Raw genomic sequence first — 25519 nt, forward strand, 5'->3', positions numbered from 1 at the left:
TTCAATTTTTTACACTGAAGAGAAAAAAATTTCTAACATTGGCTAGACTCAACACTGGTTACAATACAACACAAATAACTTTTCTATATTTTCTGGAAAAAGTTTACACCTTTTGTCAGTTAATATTGTTTTGCACGAAGAAAAAGATAAGATCGCTCCACTGGATCGGAAAGTATGAATAAAGATAGAATAGCAAGCACTTATTTTGTTTAGACTTCTCGAATTCAATTACTCTGAACGGAAATTTGGAGATTTCACTTGCCCTTGAGAATCCTCGAATATTGATGAAATGGGTGGCTAGAGTTTTTCAAGTATTTTCTGGAAAACATCTCTATTGGAATATTATAATATGGAAAGCCTGGTTCAGTGGTAGTTATATAGGCCTAAATATTAACCGGGGGGGGGGGGTGAATCGTGCAAAATATGAAACAAAAACGTATGAAGCTTTTATGAAAAATGAAACTTTTACCAAAACATTATGAAATATTTATTTTTTGGCGTTATTGTCACCGTGAGTCGTGCAAATCCTTGTTCCCATACCGTTTGCAGTCATGATTTAGAATATGAAATGTCATGTTTTGTCTGTCACTAACGGTGAAACTTGGCTGTAATACTTCTCTTCTATCAGTAAAGGAGAAGCTGTGGAACAGAAAAATGCTGGTTAAGGTGATCCTCTCTGCTGATAGAGAGATGGTCTCTGTTTGGCGGGACTATTAGAATATATTAGCCTATTGGTGGATTTCGGTCGACCTGGTTGGCGAGTTGGTATAGCGCTGGCCTTCTATGCCCAAGATTGCGGGTTCGATCCCGGACCAGGTCGATGGCACTTAAGTGTGCTTAAATGCGACAGGCTCATGTCAGCAGATTTACTGGCATGTAAAAGAACTCCTGCGGGACAAAATTCCGGCACATCCGGCGACGCTGATATAACCTCTGCAGTTGCGAGCGTCGTTAAATAAAACATACATTTGGTGGATTTCGAGGAATATGAGTAATTACTCGAATCTAACGCGCCATCAAATCTAATGCGCACCTCAATTTTTAAGGTCTTCAAATAAAGAAAAATGTTTCCTGGCCAGTGTAATGCGCAGTTGCAAAGCAAATTTGCAAAAAAAAAAAAAAATAATTTTTGTTTTATAATTTTAATTTGTATTCACTAGCTAGCTAGCTAGTTAAATAAATTAAATTAAATGCAAAATTTAATTTTACTTTACCTATCTACACTTGCCTTGATATACCACGGGCTGTAGTAGCCACTTCATTGGCTTTACTTCTAATTGTGTCACTAGTCACTCCTTACAAAAGATGTATAATTTACGTAACGTACGGATTTCTTTATAATTTTCATACTATCTTAAGAATCGCCGCCTCGGACTGCATTTTTCATAATCATCAAGTTCAAGCAATTGGAAATTCGGTATTTCGAATTAATTTCTTAGGAAACTGAGTAACAGTTCTATTGAAGCAACGAAATTTGAATTAAAGGAAAACTGAAAGACTAGAACGTCTTCATTATATGTGTGATGGTTTCTGGAATGATTGCTTGTTTGCACAACCATAACTTTTCCACCATCTTTATTGCATTAATTTAATTTAATTGAGATTGGATTTTTGCTTCTCCCATAGCATTTAAATTCAGTAATTCTGAGCAGCGATTGGTTTGGAGTTCTGCGTCACAGCGACAAAACTAGTTTCTTCAGTCAGCAAGACGTGGTAATTGATTGCTCTGCCACCCAATAGAAGACCAGAATTCTCACTAGTTTCTCGTGCGCGCGCATCTGGTGTAGATATTCCACAAGCGAAGGCTGGACAGCGAGGTATGGTAATAGCTCTGTCACCCAATAGATGATGGGAATTCTCACTTGTTTCCGTGCGCGAGCATCTATGGTCCGTTCCATGAATCTGTGAAGTAAGTGGGTGGAGGGAATTGGCGGAGTCTTTCTATGCCTGACTGTATTGCGGGCAGGATCAGCTCGAGGCCGCTAAGGGGCAAGATGCTAGTGATAGCAGATGGTGTTAACAGAAAGTGTGGCCAGATTTCTTAATATCTACAGATCCCTTTCCTGCAAGCTCGTTTCGTTCAAGCAACCCCTTCCCCAGAGCAATCATTGGTCCTGTCCTCCCACATACCACATGCGCAGAGGTCTTGTTTCGTCTTTCTACTCTACAGATTCTGGGACGGACCATAGCATACATATTCCATAAATGGAGGCGTGACATTAAGCAGGGGGAACACTGGTTGCAGCCGACAAGCCAGATGTAACAATTGCTCTGCTATTCAATAGATGATCAGAATTCTCACTAGTTTCTCGTGCGCGCACATTCACAAGTGCAGCTGGACAGCGAGATGTGCCAATTGCTTTGCATCCAATAGACGACCGAAATTTGGTAATGCTAGTTGCAGCTAGACAGCGAGGTGTGGCAATTACTTTGCCATCCAACAGATGACCAAAATTTGGTAATGCTAGTTGCAGCTGGACAGCGAGACGTGGCAATTGCTTTGGCACCCAATAGATGACCGGAATTTGGTAATGCTAGTTGAAGCTAGACAGCGAGGTGTGGCAATTACTTTGGCACCCAACAGATGACCAAAATTTGGTAATGCTAGTTGCAGCTGGACAGCGAGGTGTGGCAATTGCTTTGGCACCCAATAGATGACCGGAATTTGGTAATGCTAGTTGAAGCTAGACAGCGAGGTGTGGCAATTACTTTGGCACCCAATAGATGACCGGAATTTGGTAATGCTAGTTGAAGCTAGACAGCGAGGTGTGGCAATTGCTTTGGCACCCAATAGATGACCGGAATTTGGTAATGCTAGTTGAAGCTAGACAGGGAGGTGTGGCAATTACTTTGGCACCCAATAGATGACCGGAATTTGGTAATGCTAGTTGAAGCTAGACAGCGAGGTGTGGCAATTGCTTTGGCACCCAATAGATGACCGGAATTTGGTAATGCTAGTTGAAGCTAGACAGCGAGGTGTGGCAATTGCTTTGGCACCCAATAGATGACCGGAATTTGGTAATGCTAGTTGCAGCTGGACAGCGAGGTGTGGCAATTGCTTTGGCACCCAATAGATGACCGGAATTTGGTAATGCTAGTTGCAGCTAGACAGCGAGGTGTGGCAATTGCTTTGGCACCCAATACATGACCGGAATTTGGTAATGCTAGTTGAAGCTAGACAACGAGGTGTGGCAATTGCTTTGGCATCCAATAGATGACCGGAATTTGGTAATGCTAGTTGCAGCTAGACAGCGAGGTGTGGCAATTGCTTTGGCATCCAATAGATGACCGGAATTTGGTAATGCTAGTTGCAGCTAGACAGCGAGGTGTGGCAATTACTTTGGCACCCAACAGATGACCGAAATTTGGTAATGCTAGTTGCAGCTAGACAGCGAGGTGTGGCAATTGCTTTGACACCCAACAGATGACAAGAATTTGGTAATGCTAGTTGCAGCTAGACAGCGAGGTGTGGCAATTGCTTTGGCACCCAATAGATGACCGGAATTTGGTAATGCGGATTGCAGATGGACAGCGAGGTGTGGCAATTACTTTTGACACCCAACAGATGACCGCAATTTGGTAATGCTAGTTGCAGCTAGACAGCGAGATGTGGCAATTGCTTTGGCACCCAATAGATGACCGGAATTTGGGAATGCGAATTGCAGATGGACAGCGAGGTGTGGCAATTATTTTGGCACCCAACAGATGACCGAAATTTGGTAATGCTAGTTGCAGCTGGACAGCGAGGTGTGGCAATTGCTTTGGCACCAAACAGATGACCGAAATTTGGTAATGCTAGTTGCAGCTAGACAGCGAGGTGTGGCAATTGCTTTGGCACCCATAGATGACCGGAATTTGGGAATGCGGATTGCAGATGGACAGCGAGGTGTGGCATTTACTTGGCACCCAACAGATGACCGAAATTTGGTAATGCTAGTTGCAGCTAGATAACGAGGTGTGGCAATTGCTTTGTCATCCAATAGATGACCGGAATTTGGTAATGCTCGTTGCAGCTGGACAGGGAGGTGTCGCAATTGCTCTGGCACCCAAGAGACGACCAGAATTGTCACTCGTTTCTCGTGCGCGCATCTATGGTCCATTCCAGAAATCTGCAGAGTGACTGGAGTCTATCTGTGCTGGAGTGTATTGCGGGCAGTATCAGCTCGAGGCCGCTAAGGGGTAAGATGCTCGTTGTAGAGAGTTCAGATAAAAATGATCCCCTTCCTGCAAGCGATTGGTAGCTTCGTTCAACCAATGCCTCCCCCCAGAGCGGTCATTGGCCCTGGCCCTCCCACATACCACTTGCGCACAGATCTTATTTCGTCTTTCTAGTCTATAGATTTCTGGGACGGACTATAGAGTAGATATTCCATAAGCTGTGTATTGGTACGTGAATACCACCATTGTTATCAGTATTGTGCATTTAAACTCGGCAGTGACTCAAAGAATGCATTTTCAACATGAATTATTCAATGTCCAGTTTGCTGTAAAATCCTTCAGTATGCACTTGGCAGAAGAGAAGCTGGAAGTTAAAATTTTAGGATGGTACACTTGAGCTCTGAACATAGAGCAGACTATAAAAAAATACCACGAAACAAGAGAGGTTTTCGGCATTAGCAATGCTTTCAGTGGGAAAAGACTTTATCATGAATGTTTTCAATTTAAACCAGAAAGTTATCGACAAGTTTGCTCATAGCAAAGAACGTAGAACGAACTTCTTTTCAAGTATGACTAAGCGTACACTATTATTATTTTTTATTTTAGTAGGTTATTTTACGACACTTGATCAACATCTTAGGTTATTTAGCGTCTGAATCAGATGAAGGTGAATATGCCGGTGAAATGAATCCGGGGTCCAGCACCGAAAGTTACCCAGAATTTACTCATATTGGGTTGAGGGGAAAACCCCGGGAAAAACCTCAACCAGGTAACTTGCCCCGACCGGGAATCGAACCCGGGCCACCTGGTTTCGCGGCCAGACGTGCTAGCCGTTACTCCACAGGTGTGGACGTACAATATTATTTGGTATTGAAATTGTTTATACGACTTTAATAACAACTTATTCTGTATATAGGTAATTTCATTAAAAAAAAGAAACTCCCTTCCTCATATTTCGTTACTTATTCCTTTCTGTAGGAGTTAGATCTATGTTGCATGCATAGGCGGAGTTATAGTGAGGCATGGGGGCACTGCCCCCCCCCTGAACTTATCTGAACACTTTTTTTTTCTATTAACATTAGAAAATATTGAATTCAAAAGATCTTTTTTGCTTTTGTTTATGATTAAGTTTCTGTGCTTAAATTGATTAATTAATGTCTTCAGATCATGTGTCTGGACTATAATATTTATTTTAAATTTATCAATGTATAAGAATTTCTATACGGCATTTGAAGAATGGAATTACTGTAACGTTTCTTTTGTAACAGTCTGTACTCAGTGTTAGAAGTCTGCAGGTATGCAGGCCGCCATTTGGAGATGTGTGAGTAACATACTGCACAACAATGCAGAAAAAAGAAAGATGATCCGGTATAAAATGTAAACTTAAAGCCGGGATTAAATAAAATAATTCGAGTTTACATTTCATATGATATCTTTAGAAAGGTAAGCTTCATATAAAAAAGTTTCTGTTAGCACTGTTACGTAGTTTTATTGATGTAAACATGTGTTTCTGTACAGTAGACCTACAGTTCAAGCCCTGTACAATTCGGTCCGAAACATCGCGGATATGAATGTAAGAAACATGTCCCCGAAAATACCTTTATTAAAGGATCATATTCCGATATTCTGTACCATGGTCAAGCTACAACGGAGGGAGGAGGTAAATTGTCCCCTATAACCCCGTTATTTGAGGATTCTATGGTTTTGCTTTGTCCCCCCCCCCTCAAGGAAACGGTTCTCTCTCCGCCTATGGTTACATGGATTGAAACCCTTTTCAGAAAGTAAAAATTTATAGATGTAAGTACACAGTAACTATCGTACCGAAAAAGGACACACAGTAGAGCATCGATTATCCGAATATTGATCAACCGAAACATCGGTTAACCGAAAGCGTTTCAGTCGGAAAATTCAAATTTGCGTGCGCGCCACGTAGAAGTTTCGCTAGCGCTGTTTGCGAGATTTAGCGGCAAAAAAAAAAAAAAAAAACGAGTCTCAGCTCTGAAGCAAAAAAGAAAAAATGGACTTCTTTTCCTAAACTCTAGGCCTACTTTAATGACCATTTTGAACTTGTCAGTTCTCTGTGTTATTTGTAAGACGTGTGATACAAAATATATACTGTACCTGTGTTACAGGTTTGTGTTTAATAGGGGAACATGGGGCAGGACGGGGTAGTTAATGTTTGAATGTTTTTATTTGGTATCAAATAATGTAAATGTATAGGTTTTATGACATATATGCTTTTATTACACTGTAAACAAGTAAAAAAATATGCACTTCGAGTGAAATCCGGTCATTATAACCTTAAAATAAATTAGTTTTTTCGAAATGTGTGTTTTGTCCCGTTCTGCCCCACGTATGGGGCAATATGGGGTAGCTATTTTTTTTAAATAATTAAATGGCAAAAGTGACAAAAATTATATACTGAAAGTGTGAATACTACAACATTTTACAAGTTTACTTGAGAAAAAGTCATTCGCAAAATACGCAAATGTGCGTGGCATCCTCGTCTTCACTGTCTACTCCTGCGCAACAATTGTGAGCCCATTTCAGACTTGATACGCATCTAATCCAACCTTCTTCTGACAAACAACAGAACGAACAACCCATTACAGGAGGTGAAATTTAATTAAATATGACGTGGGGCAGGACGTACTGCCCTGTTATGCCCCACCCTGTTTTTCCCCATAGTCACAATTTCTAAGTTATGAGGTATTGGCAGGAAAAATAACGCACGAAATTTAAGAAAGTTTCGGAATTAAAAGCCAGGTAAGCACTCTATAATATGACATTAAAATAGATTATCTAAATAAATCTCATTTCTACTTACGTGTAACAAGAGAACACTTTAAAGTTGCAAATGAATGATACAATATGATGCAGCAACCGAATAACATACAACAGATGCAAGGAATGGCAGTAAGTGTTGTGTGATGATATATTTACATGAGTTGACGAAGTTCTAAAAGAATTCGGTAGATTGCACTACTTGTTGGGAAGATAGAGGCTATACCCCGTCCTGCCCCATATTCCCCTATCAGTGTTTCTTTGTTTCATACTGCTCCTATGACACCGGTACAATTTGTTTCCGTAAATGATCGGTTATCCGAACATCCCCCGTCCCCAATTGTTTCGGATAATCGATGCTCTACTGTACTACGAACAATCGCTGTCATATGTACGTACACAGAGGAACAACAGAATCACGAGTAAACGTTCAATTTTCTTACGATTAAGTAATTTAATTTGTAGGCCTATACCACTGCAATTTTAGAAGGTAACACATAAAATATTACAAATAGTCACTGAAACAATGGTTTGAAGAAACTGTAAGTAGTTTATTAAATAATTTGAATACAATGTAAACAAAAATAAAACGTATGTAAAAAAATTAGGGAACTATAAAACAAACTATAACTAAATTAACATTACAGTGTATAGTATATGTTTCATGTTTATAATAACTAATTAGTCAATTTGAATCTCTTTCTCAACGGACAATTCTCGAAATATAACACATTCCACTATTAAACTGAATTGAAAAAAAAAAATAGTTCGCAAACTAATTTATGCACAAAAATGCGTTCTTGGGAAGGACAGGTAAAGTTTGAGTCCCACCTGTAAGTGTTCTTTCGTTGTAAATGAGGAAAAGCTGTTGTATTACTATATATTATACTTTATATTTTTAACAGGGGTAAAATTATGGGGATTACAACTCTCTGGTTATCATTTATTTTGGTATCAAGTCCTGAGTCCAATAAGTAAATAAGGCTACAATGTGTATTTTCTCCGTTAATAGCCTATAACAATGATTTTGGAAAAGTACAAAAGAAAAATAAAATGTCGCTTTATTAAATTATTAGCGGTTAAAACATAAAATTATATAAATGTAAATACTTCGACAGATACTTTAATATTGATTTTAAAGTATTTTTGTAATAGTGGAATGCAATTTTCACTTCTGGTAAGGTTATTTCCAATTCTGCACAGAACAAGCAAACTAAAAAAATAGAAGTCGGTAAAAATTAAGACGTATTTGCGATGTAGGATATTCTGCTAAGGTCCCTGAGCCAAATAACGCCATGTATACCTTTAACGCCACCCTATTAAAATTTGTTAACGACACAAGTTTTCGGTAGTGCACTACTGTAGCCTGCATTCGCTTGCAATCTAGTGATGAAATGAGTTACTAGCTGTCCGCTGACATTTACGAGTGACATTATATTCCATCATTTTCCTGTTGTGTGTTGATAGTGAATGGCTGTTCTTATATCAAGGTAAGAGGCAATATTTTATTTTGTGTGTTGAGCAAATAATAACTATATTAAACTATATATTTTTCGTGACCCTTAAACATTCTTCTATGTATAGAAAGTATCTGCTATCTATAAAATTTGAAAATGTTAGAGAAAAAGGCATGTTATGTTATCAAGTACTCAGTACGCTTTAACGCCATGTGGCGTTAAAGGTCTACAGACAAAATTTTAGGTTATGTTAGTACTAAGGTTGACAGTACAGCATCAGTGTGAAAACATGAAGAAAATCACTAAGCTTTCAACTTACAAATGTTCAGAATGTGCAGTGATGATATTGGTTCAATTGCTTATCGAACTCTTAATTTTTATTTTTATTTTACATAACTTAATTTTTTTGTTTTACTTATTGTAAAACATTCATATTAAACTAAGGTAAATGCTTTTGTGTTTAATAACTTTCTACTGTGTCACATTGTCTCTTTTTTTTAAGTAAGGAGTCACTGGAAAACATATTTTCCTAATCCATCTCGTGTTTCAGTTTCAGATCAATAATCTTTCATTAGTTTTGAGTGATTTTGTATCTTTTATTAACAGAAACTCAAATTTAGTCGCTTAATTCAATTTGAGTCGCTTAGGAAAAATAATTCATTAACAATTACAAGTGAATAGGTTACTAGAAAATAGGTGGCGTTAATTGGACAACCTGTTCCTAATAACGCCAGTTTACAAAGTTTTCCTATTTGAGTTCTAATTCTTGTTCGGTATATAATATATCCATTTTCATTGTGCTATTTTGTAAAGATAAGATTACAGTTTCTATTTCATAATTTTCGTGTTTGTACATAACTTATTTCCAAAGCAAAAGTGACTGAAGTGTTAAGGTGGCGTTATTTGGTACGTGTACCTTATTGATTTTAAAATATTTTTGTAATAGTGGAATGCAATTTTCACTTCTGGTAAGGTTATTTCCAATAATTCTGCACAGAACAAGCAAACTAAAAAAATAGAAGTCGGTAAAAATTAAGATGTATTTGCAATGTAGGATATTCTACTACCATGTCCAACATTTTAAACTCCTTTATCATTCTAACAAATGTAAGTGAAGTCTAAACGTTCTATACTTCGTTCCATAATGTTTGACAGGAGAAGTAACATTGCCGGCAGAGGAGGAGAGAAGTATAATTGCTATTCAACTAATGGCAGAGGTCTAGTTGGGCGGGGGTAGAACGTTTCAGACCGTCCAACTTAAAGAGAAACGTGAAATGGAATCTGTCATTGGTTGAATAGCAATTATACTTCTCTCATCCTCTGCCGGCAATGTTACTTCTCCTGTCAAACATTATGGAACGAAGTATAGTACAAATATTTTCATGACGAAACACAAAATAAATAATATTCCAAACTTGTGGAACACTTGCATATGGAATGTCTCAAATTTAAAATGCTAATGGTTGTCAAAGTAAACAAAACCATATCTCTGATTTTCTCACTACAATATAGAATGCTTATTAACCCACTTTATGAGTTAGCTATAAAATATATCTAAAGCTTCATAGTAAACATTATGACAATCTCCTATAGAGGAAGTTACGTATATGATCATATATTATGTAACTTGTATACATTATATTTTTGTAATACTTATTTTAATTGAAAAATAGGCACAATGGCAAAAGGAAGTTCAAAATATTATGTTTCACAATGAAGCAGATTGTATACTAAAAGCCAGGTTATGAACCGACTAAACAGGAAGTAGTTGTCAGGGCGAGAGGAAAGTGCGGGTTAGAGGGGTAGCCTGTGCAGCGATGACACGTTGAGTATGGCGGGGTAGAGAGGGGAAGGAGAACGGAGCTTTTCATTGGACCTCACGCGAAAATGTCGTCTGCTAACGAAAATCTGGCAACGGAATCACGGAGACAGTGTAGCCAAACTTCCTACTCCATTTGCAGTACCACGTGCATTACGAGTCGCATTTCGTACCAGCGTCATTAGCTCGTGCTTTCTTAAAAACAGCAATTTTAATTACTAATATTGTTGATAGTGTTATCGAGAACTATAGTCAGTAGTTATTTTAAACGCTGAACATGCTTTGAATCTCGCGCCACTATGTGGCAACAGAGCTCAGAAAGAGAGCAACAGAAAGTTCCTTCCGGTTTAGTCGGTTCACAACCTGGCTTTTAGTATAGTGTACCATAGACCACATTAGGGTGGCACAACAAGAGAATCTGTCACAGCCTTTCCAGTAGACTCTTTTTTTCGGTGTTGCTGATACATGTGAACACGAAGACAACTCCTATTCTTCACTTGTTTGCCACACTGAGGACACGAGAAAGGTCCCCGTTCATCACTGTGCACATCGCGGATGTGGATGTTGAGGTTTGATTTGTTGACAAAATCCCGTGAACACAGGGGACACTTGATATTGAGGTGAGCTGTGGCAATCCATGCACAATTCTCAGGTGAGCCTGTAGCACAGAGAAAGTGACCATATGTAATTCAACAAACCATTACATTATTAAAATGTAATCAAGACAGTTTCTATTCCTTATTTAGGCCTACAATTAATTTCTTTCAAGAAATTTGTTTTATATGCGTAAGTTTTTAATTAGTTCATTTAATGACGATATCATAACATTTATTGTACGTGTTAAACAAATTATTTGTCAGAATATATGTATAATTAACGTTTCTTTCGACTTCTGACAGCTCATTAGCCGTGTGACTTAAGGGTCTACTGTCATGGCAGTGTTGCCAACTTGCTTCTACTGGGAGCCGATCAATCAGCGATATGTTCGATGTGGCAGCACTGTTCCGTAAGCTTGGAAGAGGAAAGTAGGATAAGTCAAAGGGTAATTGGCTACTTCTATGGTTAACCTTCGTTGCTATGACGACAGTGGCGTACGCAGAATTTTGTCAAGAGGGAGTTATTATTAAAATTTTGTTTACAATTTACATTATCGGGATTTTACATTTTGCTTATTATTATTATTATTATTATTATTATTATTATTATTGTTACGGTACATTTATTAATATTAGCCTATACTAAGTTCCAATATTCACGAATATCCTTAGCCTATAAAATTTTTGGAACTTAATTTTTTTCACAGCCATCCAATTTTTAACAAATTTTAACTTGTGTTTAATTTTGTAATTACACTTACACAATATAATTATCTACAGTATATATTTAGTCAATAGTTATTTATATATGATAGGGTCCACACCTGTGGAGTAACGGTCAGCGCGTCTGGCCGCGAAACCAGGTGGCCCGGGTTCGAATCCCGGTCGGGGCAAGTTACCTGGTTGAGGTTTTTTCCGGGGTTTTCCCTCAACCCAATACGAGCAAATGCTGGGTAACTTTCGGTGCTGGACCCCGGACTCATTTCACCGGCATTATCACCTTCATTTCATTCAGACGCTAAATAATCTGAGATGTTGATACAGCGTCGTAAAATAACCCAATAAAATAAAAATATATATATATAATAGGTAAGATCTCCAATTTACACAAGAATCCATGGAAACAAACAAATATACTGAAATAAATTTAATTAAACACAATAATGGAGCATGAAACTCACCAAAGATGAAGAATGTAATTATCATGATGAATATATTGAAGGAGGTGTAGGAGGACTATGTCTTATGCCGATGTAGATTTTGTTACTCTGACAGTGAAAAATTAGAGAAGAAAAAACGATTATGGATAAAAAAAATACTCAATCTAAATATGTCATTTTCTTTTTAAGTTAAGGGGGGGGGGAGGGGTTTAACCCGGTAATCCACACTTGCGTACGCCCCTGTATGACGACAACCCGTGACTCAACCAGCTAGCGACGACCAGCCACGCGGCTAGAGAGTTGTCAGAAGTCGAAAGAAACGTTAATTCTACTATAATTACATTTACTTAGAATAAAGGAATTCAATACAGCGACATGAATAGTAAAGATGCAAGTAGAGTTCTACATGTCCAAATTTTAAAAAGCTAACAGTTTTGTCTTCAAACGAAACAGCATATACAGTACACGCTTCGTAGTATTTTACTTAAGTCCTGAAATCCTATATGCCAAAAAAAGGAAAATTCAGTGATTCAGTCGATAGTGGCTTAAGAGGAGGCAGAGGTGAAATTTTCGAACAAAACTGAAGAAAAAATGAAAATTTGGTTTCTTCCATTTTTATTATCTTTATTTTCATATTCCGATGTTAGTTTTTGATTTTGTGTCCTTCAAAAGTATGAAATTAAAACCAGGATAACTGTATTACTATATTATTCCCATAATAAACTAATACTATCATTATTTATATACCTTCTCTGAACATATAAATAAAAAGAAATATTGAAAATTTCTTACAATATGGTGCACGGAGCATTTTATATCAAACGATATAAAGTTTTATAAAATTATTAATATTTACAGAACTATTGTACTTAGAAAGTTGAAACTTGGTATGTCCATTACTAATAACATACTTAGTATCCATGATCAATTTCAAACAAAGCAGATAAATTTTGTGGATTTTGAAATATTCACCTCTGCCTCCCCTTAAAACTTTTTGCAATAAAATAAAATATTTTTAGACTGTAATGACAATTACACATATAAAGCTTGAATCTTGTAAAACATATACTCTCTCACCTCTAAGTGATTTGAAATCTTCCTCTGACCTTCACACATTCATGCTTCATTAACGTGAGCTTGATTATTACGCAATAAATAGTTCACAATCAAACACTGTGTTCTCCTTATTCGGAAGTATCGGTAAATGGATTCCTTTAAAGCATGCCAAACACTTTTGATGAAAGAAGTTTACCCTCAAGATGCCATGTCTGGAAAAGTCGGAGCCAACAGCTAGTCTTATCACTCATCCAACATACAGGAGGAAGGAAGCTGCCTGATCGCACAATATAGGATGTTAGCGTGACTGTAGACACAGCAAACTATAGACTAACTTTCCACATTTCGCGCTTCGAAAAACTTCCTGATGACCTATCTTCACGAAAATACACAAAGATTTGTTGTATGCTAAAGAATTTTAGTTGTAGGTACAGTAATGCAACTTCACATTTCATAATATTAATTCACTCTTGAAATCTTTGCTTCAACTTTTACACGAAGAGTTCGTCGAGTTATTTACTCCCGTCGCTCTAATTTCCGGCAGCCAATCACGTTGCAGGTCGGCTACATTTAAACGTGTGCGTCTTGTGATTCGCTGATGAAGATGTTAAGCATTTCCTAAGGCTGGATAAATATTTAATATATAATCGCCCGCCATTTTGGCTCTTTCGTTGGCGTTCGCAGAAAGCACACGAGGACGTTATTTGCCGCTCAATTATTTGCTCAATTACAGTGCGTTTGATTTATTATCATAGGAGCTACGACATGATAATCTTTAACGTTGTGACAAACAGATCCCTCGTATGGTAGCTCGGCAACGAAAGAACAAAAATAGCGAACGATACTATCTACCTAGCCTTTATAGAGCCTTGACTTCCTAAGACATAAGCAAAGAGGAGGAGTCACGCCGGGAATAACAGCGTCGCGACTATATTTCTGTGGTAGAGCGTCTGCCTCCAGACTAGCCGGCCCGGGCTCGATTCCCGGCGAGGTCACAGATTTTCATGTAAAATTTCTATCTCAGGACTAGGAGAGGCGGCGGTGCACAACTTCCAATCACTAGATTGTTCACCAATATGCCTGGGTTAAATCTCAAATCTCTCCGTAGTACATATAAAGAGAAGGCATGTGTCTGTTGATAGTGATTGTCCTTGGACGAGGATGTTAAGTCTGGTGGCCCCCTTGTTGCTATTCGACAGGAGTAGGCTACGTGCCGGCACCGGGTTTCTCTTCTCCCTTCCTCATCTTCATCATCATCCTCATCCATTTCCTACACTACACTTACACGGACACTTACACATATACTCACCCTAATATACGATACACGATATAACTCTCCACAGACACATCATGCATAGCGTGACTCGCCGAAGTGGTGTGCAATTTGAAAATAGCTCACAGTCGTGGCATCTATTTGCAAAATGCGGAGCCTAACCACGCAAGTGAAGTCGGTAGGCATTGGATACACACGCACTTTTACGCAAACAAATATAAAGTAATAAAAAGAATAACTTTAATGTAGTGTAAAGACGTAGGCTAAGTAATAGGACAAAACAAATATACGACATTATAGAGGATATCTTGATTAAAAATAAATGTTTCCGATTCTCTGTATGGTCTGTAACTGTTGAGTTCTCCGTGACAGTATAAAAAATGAAGTGAAAGAAATAAATAAAGCAGACAATGCAGTATTCCACATTCCACAGAGTTTAAAGCCTATTAATAGCCACACTACCGCCTAAGTCTCCGTGTTTTCACTGTCACAGATTCGTTCATTAGCCCTGAGAGGCAATGGATTATCTTATTACTAGACCCCGGAAGTTAGGCAAAATGCCTTTTTTTTTACTCGATAGCTTTACGAAAGAGTTTAAGAGATAAAAATATATTTCCGCATACTTCGAGACGATAGGCCCAGTTTTTATTTTGTCTCTCTTTTTTTACTTTATAGATATTTTATAGTATTATGTACATATTAAATAATCGGTATACAAGGAAAAATTAATTGCGAATAATAATATTAAAAGTATAAATTAAAACAATTTTCGATGTTATAAATGAAGCACCTGTCACAAAAATTTAACGATATTTTCGCATAATGGAAATCTCTATTGAGAATGTCACTCCACATATATACATTTAAATTATTTGTGGCAGCATGGCTACAAAGCAGTCCTAAGCTGATAAGTCGCCTGAGACGATTGGTGGGACCAGTTACTGCTGTTCTATCTCATACCCCGTGGTCTCAGAGGTTCGATTTCTACAGATTCCAAGAAAACAGTGCAGAGAGAGAAAAAGAATAAAAAATTCTCTGATAGTTCGAATCGTATTGAAAGCGATTACTAGGATGGCCACATTAGTTTGCCCTACTGTTACCTGTTTAGAAGAGAGACGTGATCTACAATAGCATGTTTTAAGTATGTTCTACTCCCTTCGATGGAAGTAATATACTGGGTGTTCATTTCAAAGTGTGTCATGACGTCACTGTTGTGAGTCAGCGATTTGAAGCGAGTTTCAGCTTTTATGTCAGAGAAGTTGCCTATTAATCAAGGCGTTCAATCTGAACTTGAGAAAGTGTACGATATAACTTGAACGTCGTAGCAACAGATGGCGGTCTGTACTGTCTGTGTGCTACCATAACCTCTTTCGAACTGTGTTTTGCGCGGCCAAGTCGTACGCAGGGTATTTGTTATCATCGGTTGCGTGCGGCAACATTCCACAACACAAATCAAATGCTCCGTGTCCATGTTGACCGTCGAAGTTAATGTAAACAAATACGTAAGAAATCGTCTTAACCCTCTCCCCATATCCCGACAGTAAGAAAAAAACCCACCTCAGTACATGTTTCCAAACAGTTCACATTCCTGCCACTACCGGCGTTACCGTACATATCAGTAAGTACTCTTCAGAATGAACGCCGTCCTTGCTATGCAACTTCTCTGACACATAGGTAATACACCTCTGCGGAAGTGTAGGAAGATTGAATTCTCTAGGCTCATCGACTAGCCATATGACGGCATACAGCGAGCCATGACACACTTTGAACTGAACATCCAGTAGTAACTACCTTTCTTCATAATGAAAAATATTCTCTGACAGGTGGCTGACTATAGGCCTAACTTATAACAATCGAAAACTTGAAAAAAAAAAAAAAAAAAAAAAAAAAACATCTTGTCGTGGCATGTAACCAGGACTTAGTCTTTCTTTATTTATATATTTATTTATTTACCTATTTCTTTCATTATTTATCTTTTTATTTATTTATTTATTTATCATTGTATTTTATAGATATATATTCCAGGAAATAAAATTAATTTGTATTAACGTTATATCAGATTAACTTTTTGTAATGAATTAACAACTCTTAAATACCCAATCCCGTATGATCGAATTTTTACTGTCTATAATATTCCTTGACTTTCATGCTCTACCTAAACATGAAGCTTGCCGATTGCAGGGGACTTGCTTCGCGTGTTATAGATAAACATTGGCTTTCTCCTATATCGATGGAGCAGTGTACTGCAAAATTAATATAGGGCCTACCTATAGTTCACATTATTACTGCACATACAGCACAGATATATTTTTTAGTAGCCTTCCTATTTCACAACTAATTTAAATTAATCAAAATTATAAACCCTCTCGCATTCATATCACCAACCTCTACATTTAAGAATTGTTTGTGATTCTCCCCTGCATTACTAACTAGCATGTAGACGTAATGGGTAAATAAACCTGTGGAGCTGATTGATCGCTTTCCTTAATGGTAAGTTTAAGACAACTTGTCACAAACAGTCATGTAGGTCCTTTCAATCCCAAGGAATTTTGTCTCATGATCTTCATTTTTAATTTGAGATATTAATTCTGCAGACTATTACGGAAACATTCATTCAACACTATTTTCTATGAAAGGGTGGGGGGAAAAAGAGACGATTTTCAGTAAATCTTTTTTTGTGAAAACTTGGAATAAGGGTTTCAAATAAACTAATGCTATTTTTGCGTAAAATTTTTGGAAATGCATATGGTGATATAGATTTTTTTTCAAGTGAATAGCGTAGGAGAAAAGGTTATATGCAGATCAACGAACAGAAAGAAAGATGGTTGGTTGTTTGCTAGTGGCTATCTGGAATATTGATATTAATCATTTTCTCCCTAATTTCCCAATATACATGATCATCAGGCTTCGAGACTTGGGACCCGATACAGTAAGTTTACTGTGGATGTACTATAAGTTGTTGACTCGCTGCAGGTAGTGAAAGTAGAGATGTGTTGAGGTAACAAAGTTGCTATTTAGAGTAGAGTACGGTAGTATGGGGAAACACACACATATGTATGTACATTCTGAAAGTAAACATAGGCCTACATTACACAATGACAATGTCAAAAGAATGTGAAAAGCATTTATTCTCCTGTCTTTTATAAGCATTTAAGTTTAATTATACACAGTGTTAATGGTATAAATAAACATGTAGCAATTTTCATTTCTTCATTTATCCTATTGGTCGTCTTTAGGAAATGCAGTTACAGTAATGCAATTGCAATGTACAACAAGATACATTTTCAGTGTCCCAAACGTAAATATTTTTCGGTTATCAGTCAAACATAGTTTGTACTGTGATAAGCTGCGCTCTACGTCGCATGACGTGATAGGAGCAAAACGAAAAAACCTAACATCACTGCAATCTCTAAGAGACAGTCCTTTATTCTCGGGTGACTCTATGTCCACTAATTTGCTGTTTATATTACACAGTGATCCATATCCGTTATTTTTACATAAAATTGATTTCCACTTCTATTTTACACGTTCAGTAACCGGTGTACTTGGTGTTTCGTTAATTCTCTGTGTCATTTCCTCAACTAATTTCAGGGCTTCCGGCATCTCTTGCTCTGACTTTTCTAACCGTGTAATAGTTTCAGACACAATTTGAAAATAGATTTGTATGAAAACCAAATTATTCGTCAGAACCTTCAAATCCAGAGCGTTTTCCTTTGCGTATTTGTTGGCATTCATTCTACAGTACCCCCACCCACTGTACGCTTTACCACTACACTCAGTACGCCGTTATGCGGATTTCCCACTGAACTGCTTTATCGGGTCCGAAGTCTCGAAGCCTGATGATCATTCTTTTATTTATCACCATCAAAATGAGTGCACTCTAACAAACGTTCTTTATTTAAGGTTAAATTCTGACCCCTGCATAATGGGCAGTAGTTTTCTTTGATCAGTTTCATTCTGAAGAGATGTTATGTAAGACAATCATGTCCAATCAATGATCGAAATTAAGCTACACCTATTTTTCTTGGTTTCGTCACAAGATGCTTGTGTATATTTACGTCTTCATATTGTTTTCCTTCAATTTCTTGTTATATTTTTTATGTTCCCTTTTTTTGGCAAAGAATCAGCAATTTCATGTCCTACTAATCCATTCAAGATTCAAGAATAACTTCTCTATTTCTGATCTTAATAGCCAGATACAATTTTCTTATTTGTTATAATGGCTGCAGTTGTTGATGTACGGTAGTTATGCTTGTAGTGATGCCATATAATCGCTAAAGATTACTATCTGTAAAGTAGATTTTCTAAAGCAGGTCTGATAGCTAAGATTTCTCCGTCGAAATTATTAGCATATTGGCACAATGGAGCATATTGTGAGAGTTCTTCACAATGAACTTCAAAACCAGCTTCTCCATATTTAAGTGAATCATCTGTATTATATTCCACACTATGATTCAATAGGTTACTGTTTACTTAATGTAAGTTACTCAGAGCTGTCATTTTTAAAAGTTCAGGTAATTCTTCCTTTTTGGACACTTTAATATCCACAAGTTCTACATTTGTGTCTATGTAGGCCTACTCTATGAGATCAATTTGTATGATTGGCTATTCGGTTTATATTTAACTTACTGATTTTATTTCAAAATTGCACACAGAAAGATGAAAAAAAAATCCAACATCAGGAATGCAGAAAATTTTTGTTTCCACAAAAATCCCCAAACCATTTTTATTATTACTGTACAAGATTTTGTACTTTATGTAATGAAAAAAGAAAAGACTAAGATCGCATGTTAATGTTACTTTCTTACTACAATGTAACATAAAGACAAAATGCCGTAGGCCTAATACCTAAAAAAAAAAAAAAAAGATCTTCCTCCCGCTCAGTAAAATTGTAATAAATTCTCAAAAAAAAAAAAAAAAAAAAATATTACTCGTAATACAATATTACCAAACTTTATCTATATAAAATCTGACGTTTACTTTAAAATGTCGGGTTTTTATTTATGAAATTTACACAGAATGGCAACATACTCAAATTGGCTCTAATTAGGCTATGTTATTAATTGTTGTTATAACATAAACTAAAGTGATGAAAATAGAAGATATGGATGAAAAGAATCCAAAAATGATAGTTTCATAGAAAATAAAAACACTACCTGTTAATCAAAGGATTAGGCTCGTATCTTTAATAGAAAACAATTCAGAAAAAATAGGACTAATAGCCTAATTATATAAATAACCAGAAATTAATATAACTCTATCTGTTTAGAAAACAGACGTGATCGAAGTCCAAGTCAGACATTAAGAGATGGGGAAAAGTGGTTTAAGAAGCAGTCACAAACCTTTGCCGATCACAGTCCTTTGAATCGAATGTAGTACCTACTTTTAGGAAGACTTGCAGAAATCACCAGAATCTGGCTTTGGGTCAAGAATGAATTAAAATTTGTTTCTCGTTGTGACAGTTGATAATATTGTACTTCAATATGAGGAAGAATTACTTGGGTTGGATAAAAAGTAATGGCAACAGTTCGATATTTCTGACATCGCTTTATTCACAGGGGTACAACATTTACGTACCTTCTATATGGTCGCCCCCCTTATTTATTACCTTTTGCCAAATGTTTGGAAGGCGTCGTACACCATCAGCGCGTCCAACTTTGTTGATGTTCCGTATTGACCGCCCTAAAGCACGGATAAGTTCATCTCTGGTATTGTACCGGGTCCCTCGCAGTGGTTCTTTCACTTTGGTGAAAAGATCGTAATCGCATGGATCATATCGGGTGAGTACGGAGGATGTTCCAGAATCTCCCATTGCCAGCGACGCAAGAGGTCCTTGACAGCAGCAGCGGTGTGGCTCTTTGCATTATCATGAAGAATGATGGGGTTCTGTACCCCCAAGTGTCGTCGTTTTCTCTTGAGGGCTGGACGAAGGTGGTGCTGCAGGAACCTGCAGTAGTAGTCCGCGTTTACCGACTGCCTTGGAGGTACAGCGTGGTGCAGTATTACCCGATCAATGTCATACGCCTCAATGAACATCACCTTCACAGCACTTCCAACAAGGCCTTCCCGAAACGCTTTAACCCATCGTGCCACTGTGCGATATGGCAACGCTGCATCGCCACATGCTTCACGCAGTCCCTGAAAACATTCTTGTGCACTACGACCTCGTGCCACTTCAATTTTGATCCAGGAACGTTGCTCTAGTTTTGTAAACATGATCTTAGGGCGCTCGCACTATCCCTATGAAAGTGAACGTTCTACACACTGCAGTAGATTGACAGAGTACTGTCGCCGCTGGCTACACTAACTCATCTAACAGTCCTTGTTCATGTCCACACAGCTGGCAACTCTCGAACGCACCATCGTCACGTGACAGCAGTGTTGCCATTACTTTTTATCCAACCTATGTATTTATCTTTCAAAAATAAGATAGATAATAAAAAGAGCATTCTACATGATTTATTCCGAAATATTAAATATGTACAAACCCTTAACTGACATATTACAACACTTCTGTTGCAATTATTAGTTTCAATTCAGTGTTGTGTGTTGTTATGCCATTGTTCATCATGTACAGCACTGAGAAATCACTGGTAATATAACGTTTAGCATTTACTTTCAGAAGGTTATTGGGTCAGTATGTATGTCTCCCACTGCATCTCATTACCTACTAATTAATTACTTTCCAAATGCTATATACATAAAATTCATATAATCTCTCTTAATACCACAGAATAATACATATGAGAGAGCAAGTGCCATTTACATTGCACTGTTTACGTTTCTTGTGTTTAACATGTTTTGTTTACAAATGTCATATTATAATATTAATTGTACTAATCCAATACATTTTTCATCAAAACTGAACATGTATCATAATAAAAATAATATCAATTCGTTGCATTTTTCATCAATAAATATGTCCATGATCTTTATTAACTCTAAAAGCTCTTCAAATGTTTTGTACTGAACACAAACATGCACACTCATACAGAACTGAAACAAAACTAACAGTATGTTAAATTAAAATGTCAAATTAAAAGCAGTTGTCTCAGGTAGATTAAATTTTGATGAAAACAAATATTTCCAATTGAAAGTTAACATGTCACAATCCATTTCTGTGTATATACGTTAATGAGCTCACTACACGTATTCCCTTATCATAAACCACACAATACAGTCTTAGGATACATATCTTATGTTATTCGATGCTTCTTCTCAGCAGTCCAGTTTTTATGGTACTCATACATGTGAGAACGAAGACTCATCTTGTTCTTTGTCAGTTTACCACACTTAGGGCAGAAAAAAGGTCCACGCTGGTCACCATGAATATTAGCAATGTGTGTTCGAAGATTATCTCGACGAGAGAAGTGTTTAGTACATTTAGGACAACCATATCGAACCATTCCTCCATGGAATGAAGGTGCATTTATCCTAATGAAGCTCCCATCACCTGTAACAATATTATAGTCCTTCTCACATCGCATATTAGATGATACATTCACTATCTTTCTTAAATATAAGCTAGCAATGCCTAACCAATAATAATAATAATAATAATAATAATAATGAGAAAAAAAAAGAAGCAAACAAACCATACATCACAAACCGAGGCAATAACGCCGCCAATATTTGCCAGATTACTGAAAGTAATTATTCTACAGTAAGAATTTTTTAAAACTAAGGGTTCGCAAGTCGGCAGCTTACCGATACAACCTCTCTGCAACTGCCGGCATCTCCTTGTACGAAATCATGGTGCTACAACACAGTATCAGTATTCCCCTCCATAAAGTTATGACGTAACTGGGCAGATCAGTTGTAAGTCATGCTTCATTCAGGGCAGTGCAGTAGTGTGTTGTGTTGTGTTGTGCAATGGTTAAAATAATATTCACTGCATCATCGTAAATATACATTTTAAGATGTACAGTTACCCAAAGAAAGACTGGGCCGTTAGAATATGCACATAATCGGAGACCCAGAGCACAAATACACAAGATAACGCGTAACTGAGTTATTTAAATTCACTCTGTTTAGTTTGTTGTTGGATCTCGCTCCGAAACGCACTTGGAAAATTAAAAAAAAAAAAAAAAAAAAAAAAAAAAAGTTTATATGTTGTAAAAATATATCATATAAATGTATTTTTATTAAATGTGAATCCAATTTTATTTTATGAGTTTCCAAACGATATAGATAGCAGATTGATAGACGAGTTGTTAAATGAAAGAAATTATTTAATTTGTATTTTGTTTATAACAATGGAAATGAACTGACCAGAAATGATTTTTTTTATTCCTTTTCTAACTGTACACGAAATGTAAAAAAAAAAAAAAAAAAAAAAAAAAAAAGTCAATTAACGGCTTCATTTTAACAATGTTTTAACAAATAATTTAATATAATTTTGCCATAAATGGGTGATTTTTCTTTTTAACAATAACAATGAAATTTAAAATGTTTTTAACAACAAGCATTATAGGGGTACTGAACTAAAAATTACATTCTGGGAATTTATATTCTAAACATGCATTTAATTATACACACATTGGCGCGAACTAGATCCTTTTACAATAGTTTCCAAGTAACATTACCTCCAAACATAGATACCAGTGAACGATGCGTATGACATCACACAGCGTGCAGCGAGTCCATTCTTGCTTTAGTTAATCACGTTAAATTCACTATAATTCATGTCCAAATCGCGAAAAATACAGTTTTCCTCGTTAAGCAGCTGCGAGCTTATGCAACGCAAGCCACGGGTGCGGCAGTGTGACGTCAGCAGCAGTGGTGGACAAAATTCCTTCGCTCGTATATTGAGAACAATTTGATATTTTGAGTTGCGGTTTTCAGTGCTGTCATCAGCTAATATAATTTTTTTTTTGTTCAGTGTCCATTTAAGGAATAGACTTTAAAATGACAATAACAACTAAATTTAAATATTAACTATATGAGCCAATGAGACGAAATGAAGAGACAAGCATTTATCCAGCCTTTTGGTCTCACCACAGGCAGGTGCTGTTCATAAATGCTGAACAAGAATGTTATCGTATGATTGCGCTAACTTTCCATCACATCCTTTCTTTGAGGATAAGTACATAAAGTGTAGGAAATAATGCAGTAGACCAAGACATAATTTAGGCGTGAATTTCTTATAAGCACAAAGTAAAGTAAGGTAAAGTACAATATAATAAAGTAAAGTGAAGTATAGTATAGTAAAGTAAAGCAGATTAAAGTACAATAAAATAAAGTATAGTAAAGTAAAGTAAAGTATAGTAGAGTAGAGTAAAGTAAAGTGAAGTAAAGTACAGTAAAGTAAACCAGAGTAAAGTATAGTATAGTATAGTATAGTAGAGTAGAGTAGAGTAGAGTAAAGTAAAGTAAAGTAAAGTAAAGTAAAGTAAAGTAAAGTAAAGTAAAGTGAAGTACAGTACAGCACAGCAAAGCAAGAAAGCACAGTAAATTATAGCAAAATATAGTATAGTATAGTACAGTAAAGTAAAGTATTGTAGAGTGAATTATAGTATAATACAGTAAAGTAAAGTAAAGCAAAGTGTATGCAACTAATCCTCAAACTCTAAATAACTTATAGAAAACATTCGAACAGAAATTAGGTCCACTTGTGCAGACGAACTTAGGAATATGAATGACAGTTTCTTAAGAAGATGTATGCGTTCTGGCGTGGGTTCGATTCCCGCTTGGGCTGATTACCTGGTTGGGTTTTTTCCGAGGTTCTCCCCAACCGTAAGGCAAATGTCAGGTAATCAATGGCGAATCCTCGGCCTCATCTCACCAAATACCATCTCGCGATCATCAATCCCATCAACGCTAAATAACCTCGTAGTTGATACAGCGTCGTTAAATAACCAAGTAAAAAAAAATGTAGAAAGATCACAGAAAATGGGCAACATTTTCAGTACCTTCCGTGAGAAGAGTGAGTGCAAAAATAATTAATAAATTAATTGATTAATTAATGTGTAGTTCTCTGTAATTACATGGAGAGGAGTGTAGTGGAATTCAAGTGAAGTATTGTAGCGCTGCAAGTTCATGGAAGAAGATGGGGCAGATGCAAACTGATAGTTTTAAAAGATTCTCACTGTAGATGACAAACATAATGAAGAATAAAACTGAAAAAAAAAAAGAACTGCTAGAATATGTGGATCTTTTTCTTTATTGGAATTTTATATTTGCATACACTAAATTTTCACAAATACTGCAAAATAAATGTTTCAGGCACAGGAAATTTTACATATTACGTAAGGTAAAAAATAAGTCAATACAATAAAATCAAACACCTTTCACTCTTAATAAATGCATCTCACAATTGAAAGACAATGCACCTGAGACCTACAGACTATTATCAAATAAAATACAAGAAAAGGTTATAAAAAGGATTGCTGAATATATCTGTGTCATAATAGATTTAGGAGATGTGAATGGAAACATTCTCTCCAGGCCTCATATAATATGTAACAGATTACATGTTTCTTCTTATAACTTGTAAACTATAAGAAGCAGAAATCTGTACACAGCATTGTTTTGCATTTCTCACAACTTGGCAGGCTCTTTTGTCTTACTGAACAAAATTAACGAAGTTACAGAGGAAGTATCATGATGACGCAAAAAAGAAAAGTGACTACGAGATTTTCATGCTCATAGAAGTTTTCAGAATTTTCGTCATTGAAAAACAATTGCTTTAGGAATGCCGTTTGCCTATGTTCAGCTTTTCTTCGAAGCTAGTGGTCGAATTTTCTTCATATTTATCACGTATGTAACATTACATCTGGAAAATACTTACTTACAAATTTTTTTTTTAAAGAACTCGAAGGTTCACTGGCGTCCTCACATACGCCCACCATTGGTCCCTATCCTGAGCAAGATTAATCCAGTCTCTAGCATCATATTCCACTTCCCTCAAATCCATTTTAATATTATCCTCCCATCAACGTGTCGACCTCCCCAAAGGTCTTTCGCTGTGGTAGTGCCAAAGAATCAGTCCCATTCCGAGATTTATGTCGGGGTTTCGTAACAAGCTCTCTTTTAAGGTGATGGGTTGTTAGCCCTTCACTCAACCACCAAACTGGAGGACCTCTGGAAAATATGCGCATCAAATATCGATATCTCTATATCTTCATTAAAATGAATGCTTTCATTTGGGCTTCTTGTATAAATGAGCTCTAACGGTTCTCTAATTTGTACTTAAAATGTAGGTACCGGGTATATTT

General features: G+C 36.7%; 1 protein-coding gene across 6 annotated transcripts in view; it reads right to left on the reverse strand.

Moving 5' to 3' along the window:
* Positions 1 to 25519, reverse strand: part of LOC138703032 (modifier of mdg4-like) — a 193548-nt gene that overhangs the window by 33539 nt on the left and 134490 nt on the right. Inside the window, exon 7 of one of the 6 annotated variants that reach the window (XM_069830548.1) lies at positions 7446 to 10876. The exons of 3 other annotated variants lie outside the window; for them this stretch is intronic. In XM_069830548.1, coding sequence (XP_069686649.1) covers positions 10614 to 10876 — 263 coding nt within the window. In that variant the 3' untranslated portion in view covers positions 7446 to 10613. Of the gene's footprint in view, positions 1 to 7445; positions 10877 to 20739; positions 21757 to 25519 lie in introns of those variants that run through there. 2 more of the 6 variants (XM_069830550.1, XM_069830545.1) reach the window with 2 other exon arrangements.

This window comes from Periplaneta americana, chromosome 7 (genome assembly GCF_040183065.1).
Source record: "Periplaneta americana isolate PAMFEO1 chromosome 7, P.americana_PAMFEO1_priV1, whole genome shotgun sequence".
In the NCBI taxonomy this organism is placed as follows: domain Eukaryota; kingdom Metazoa; phylum Arthropoda; class Insecta; order Blattodea; family Blattidae; genus Periplaneta; species Periplaneta americana.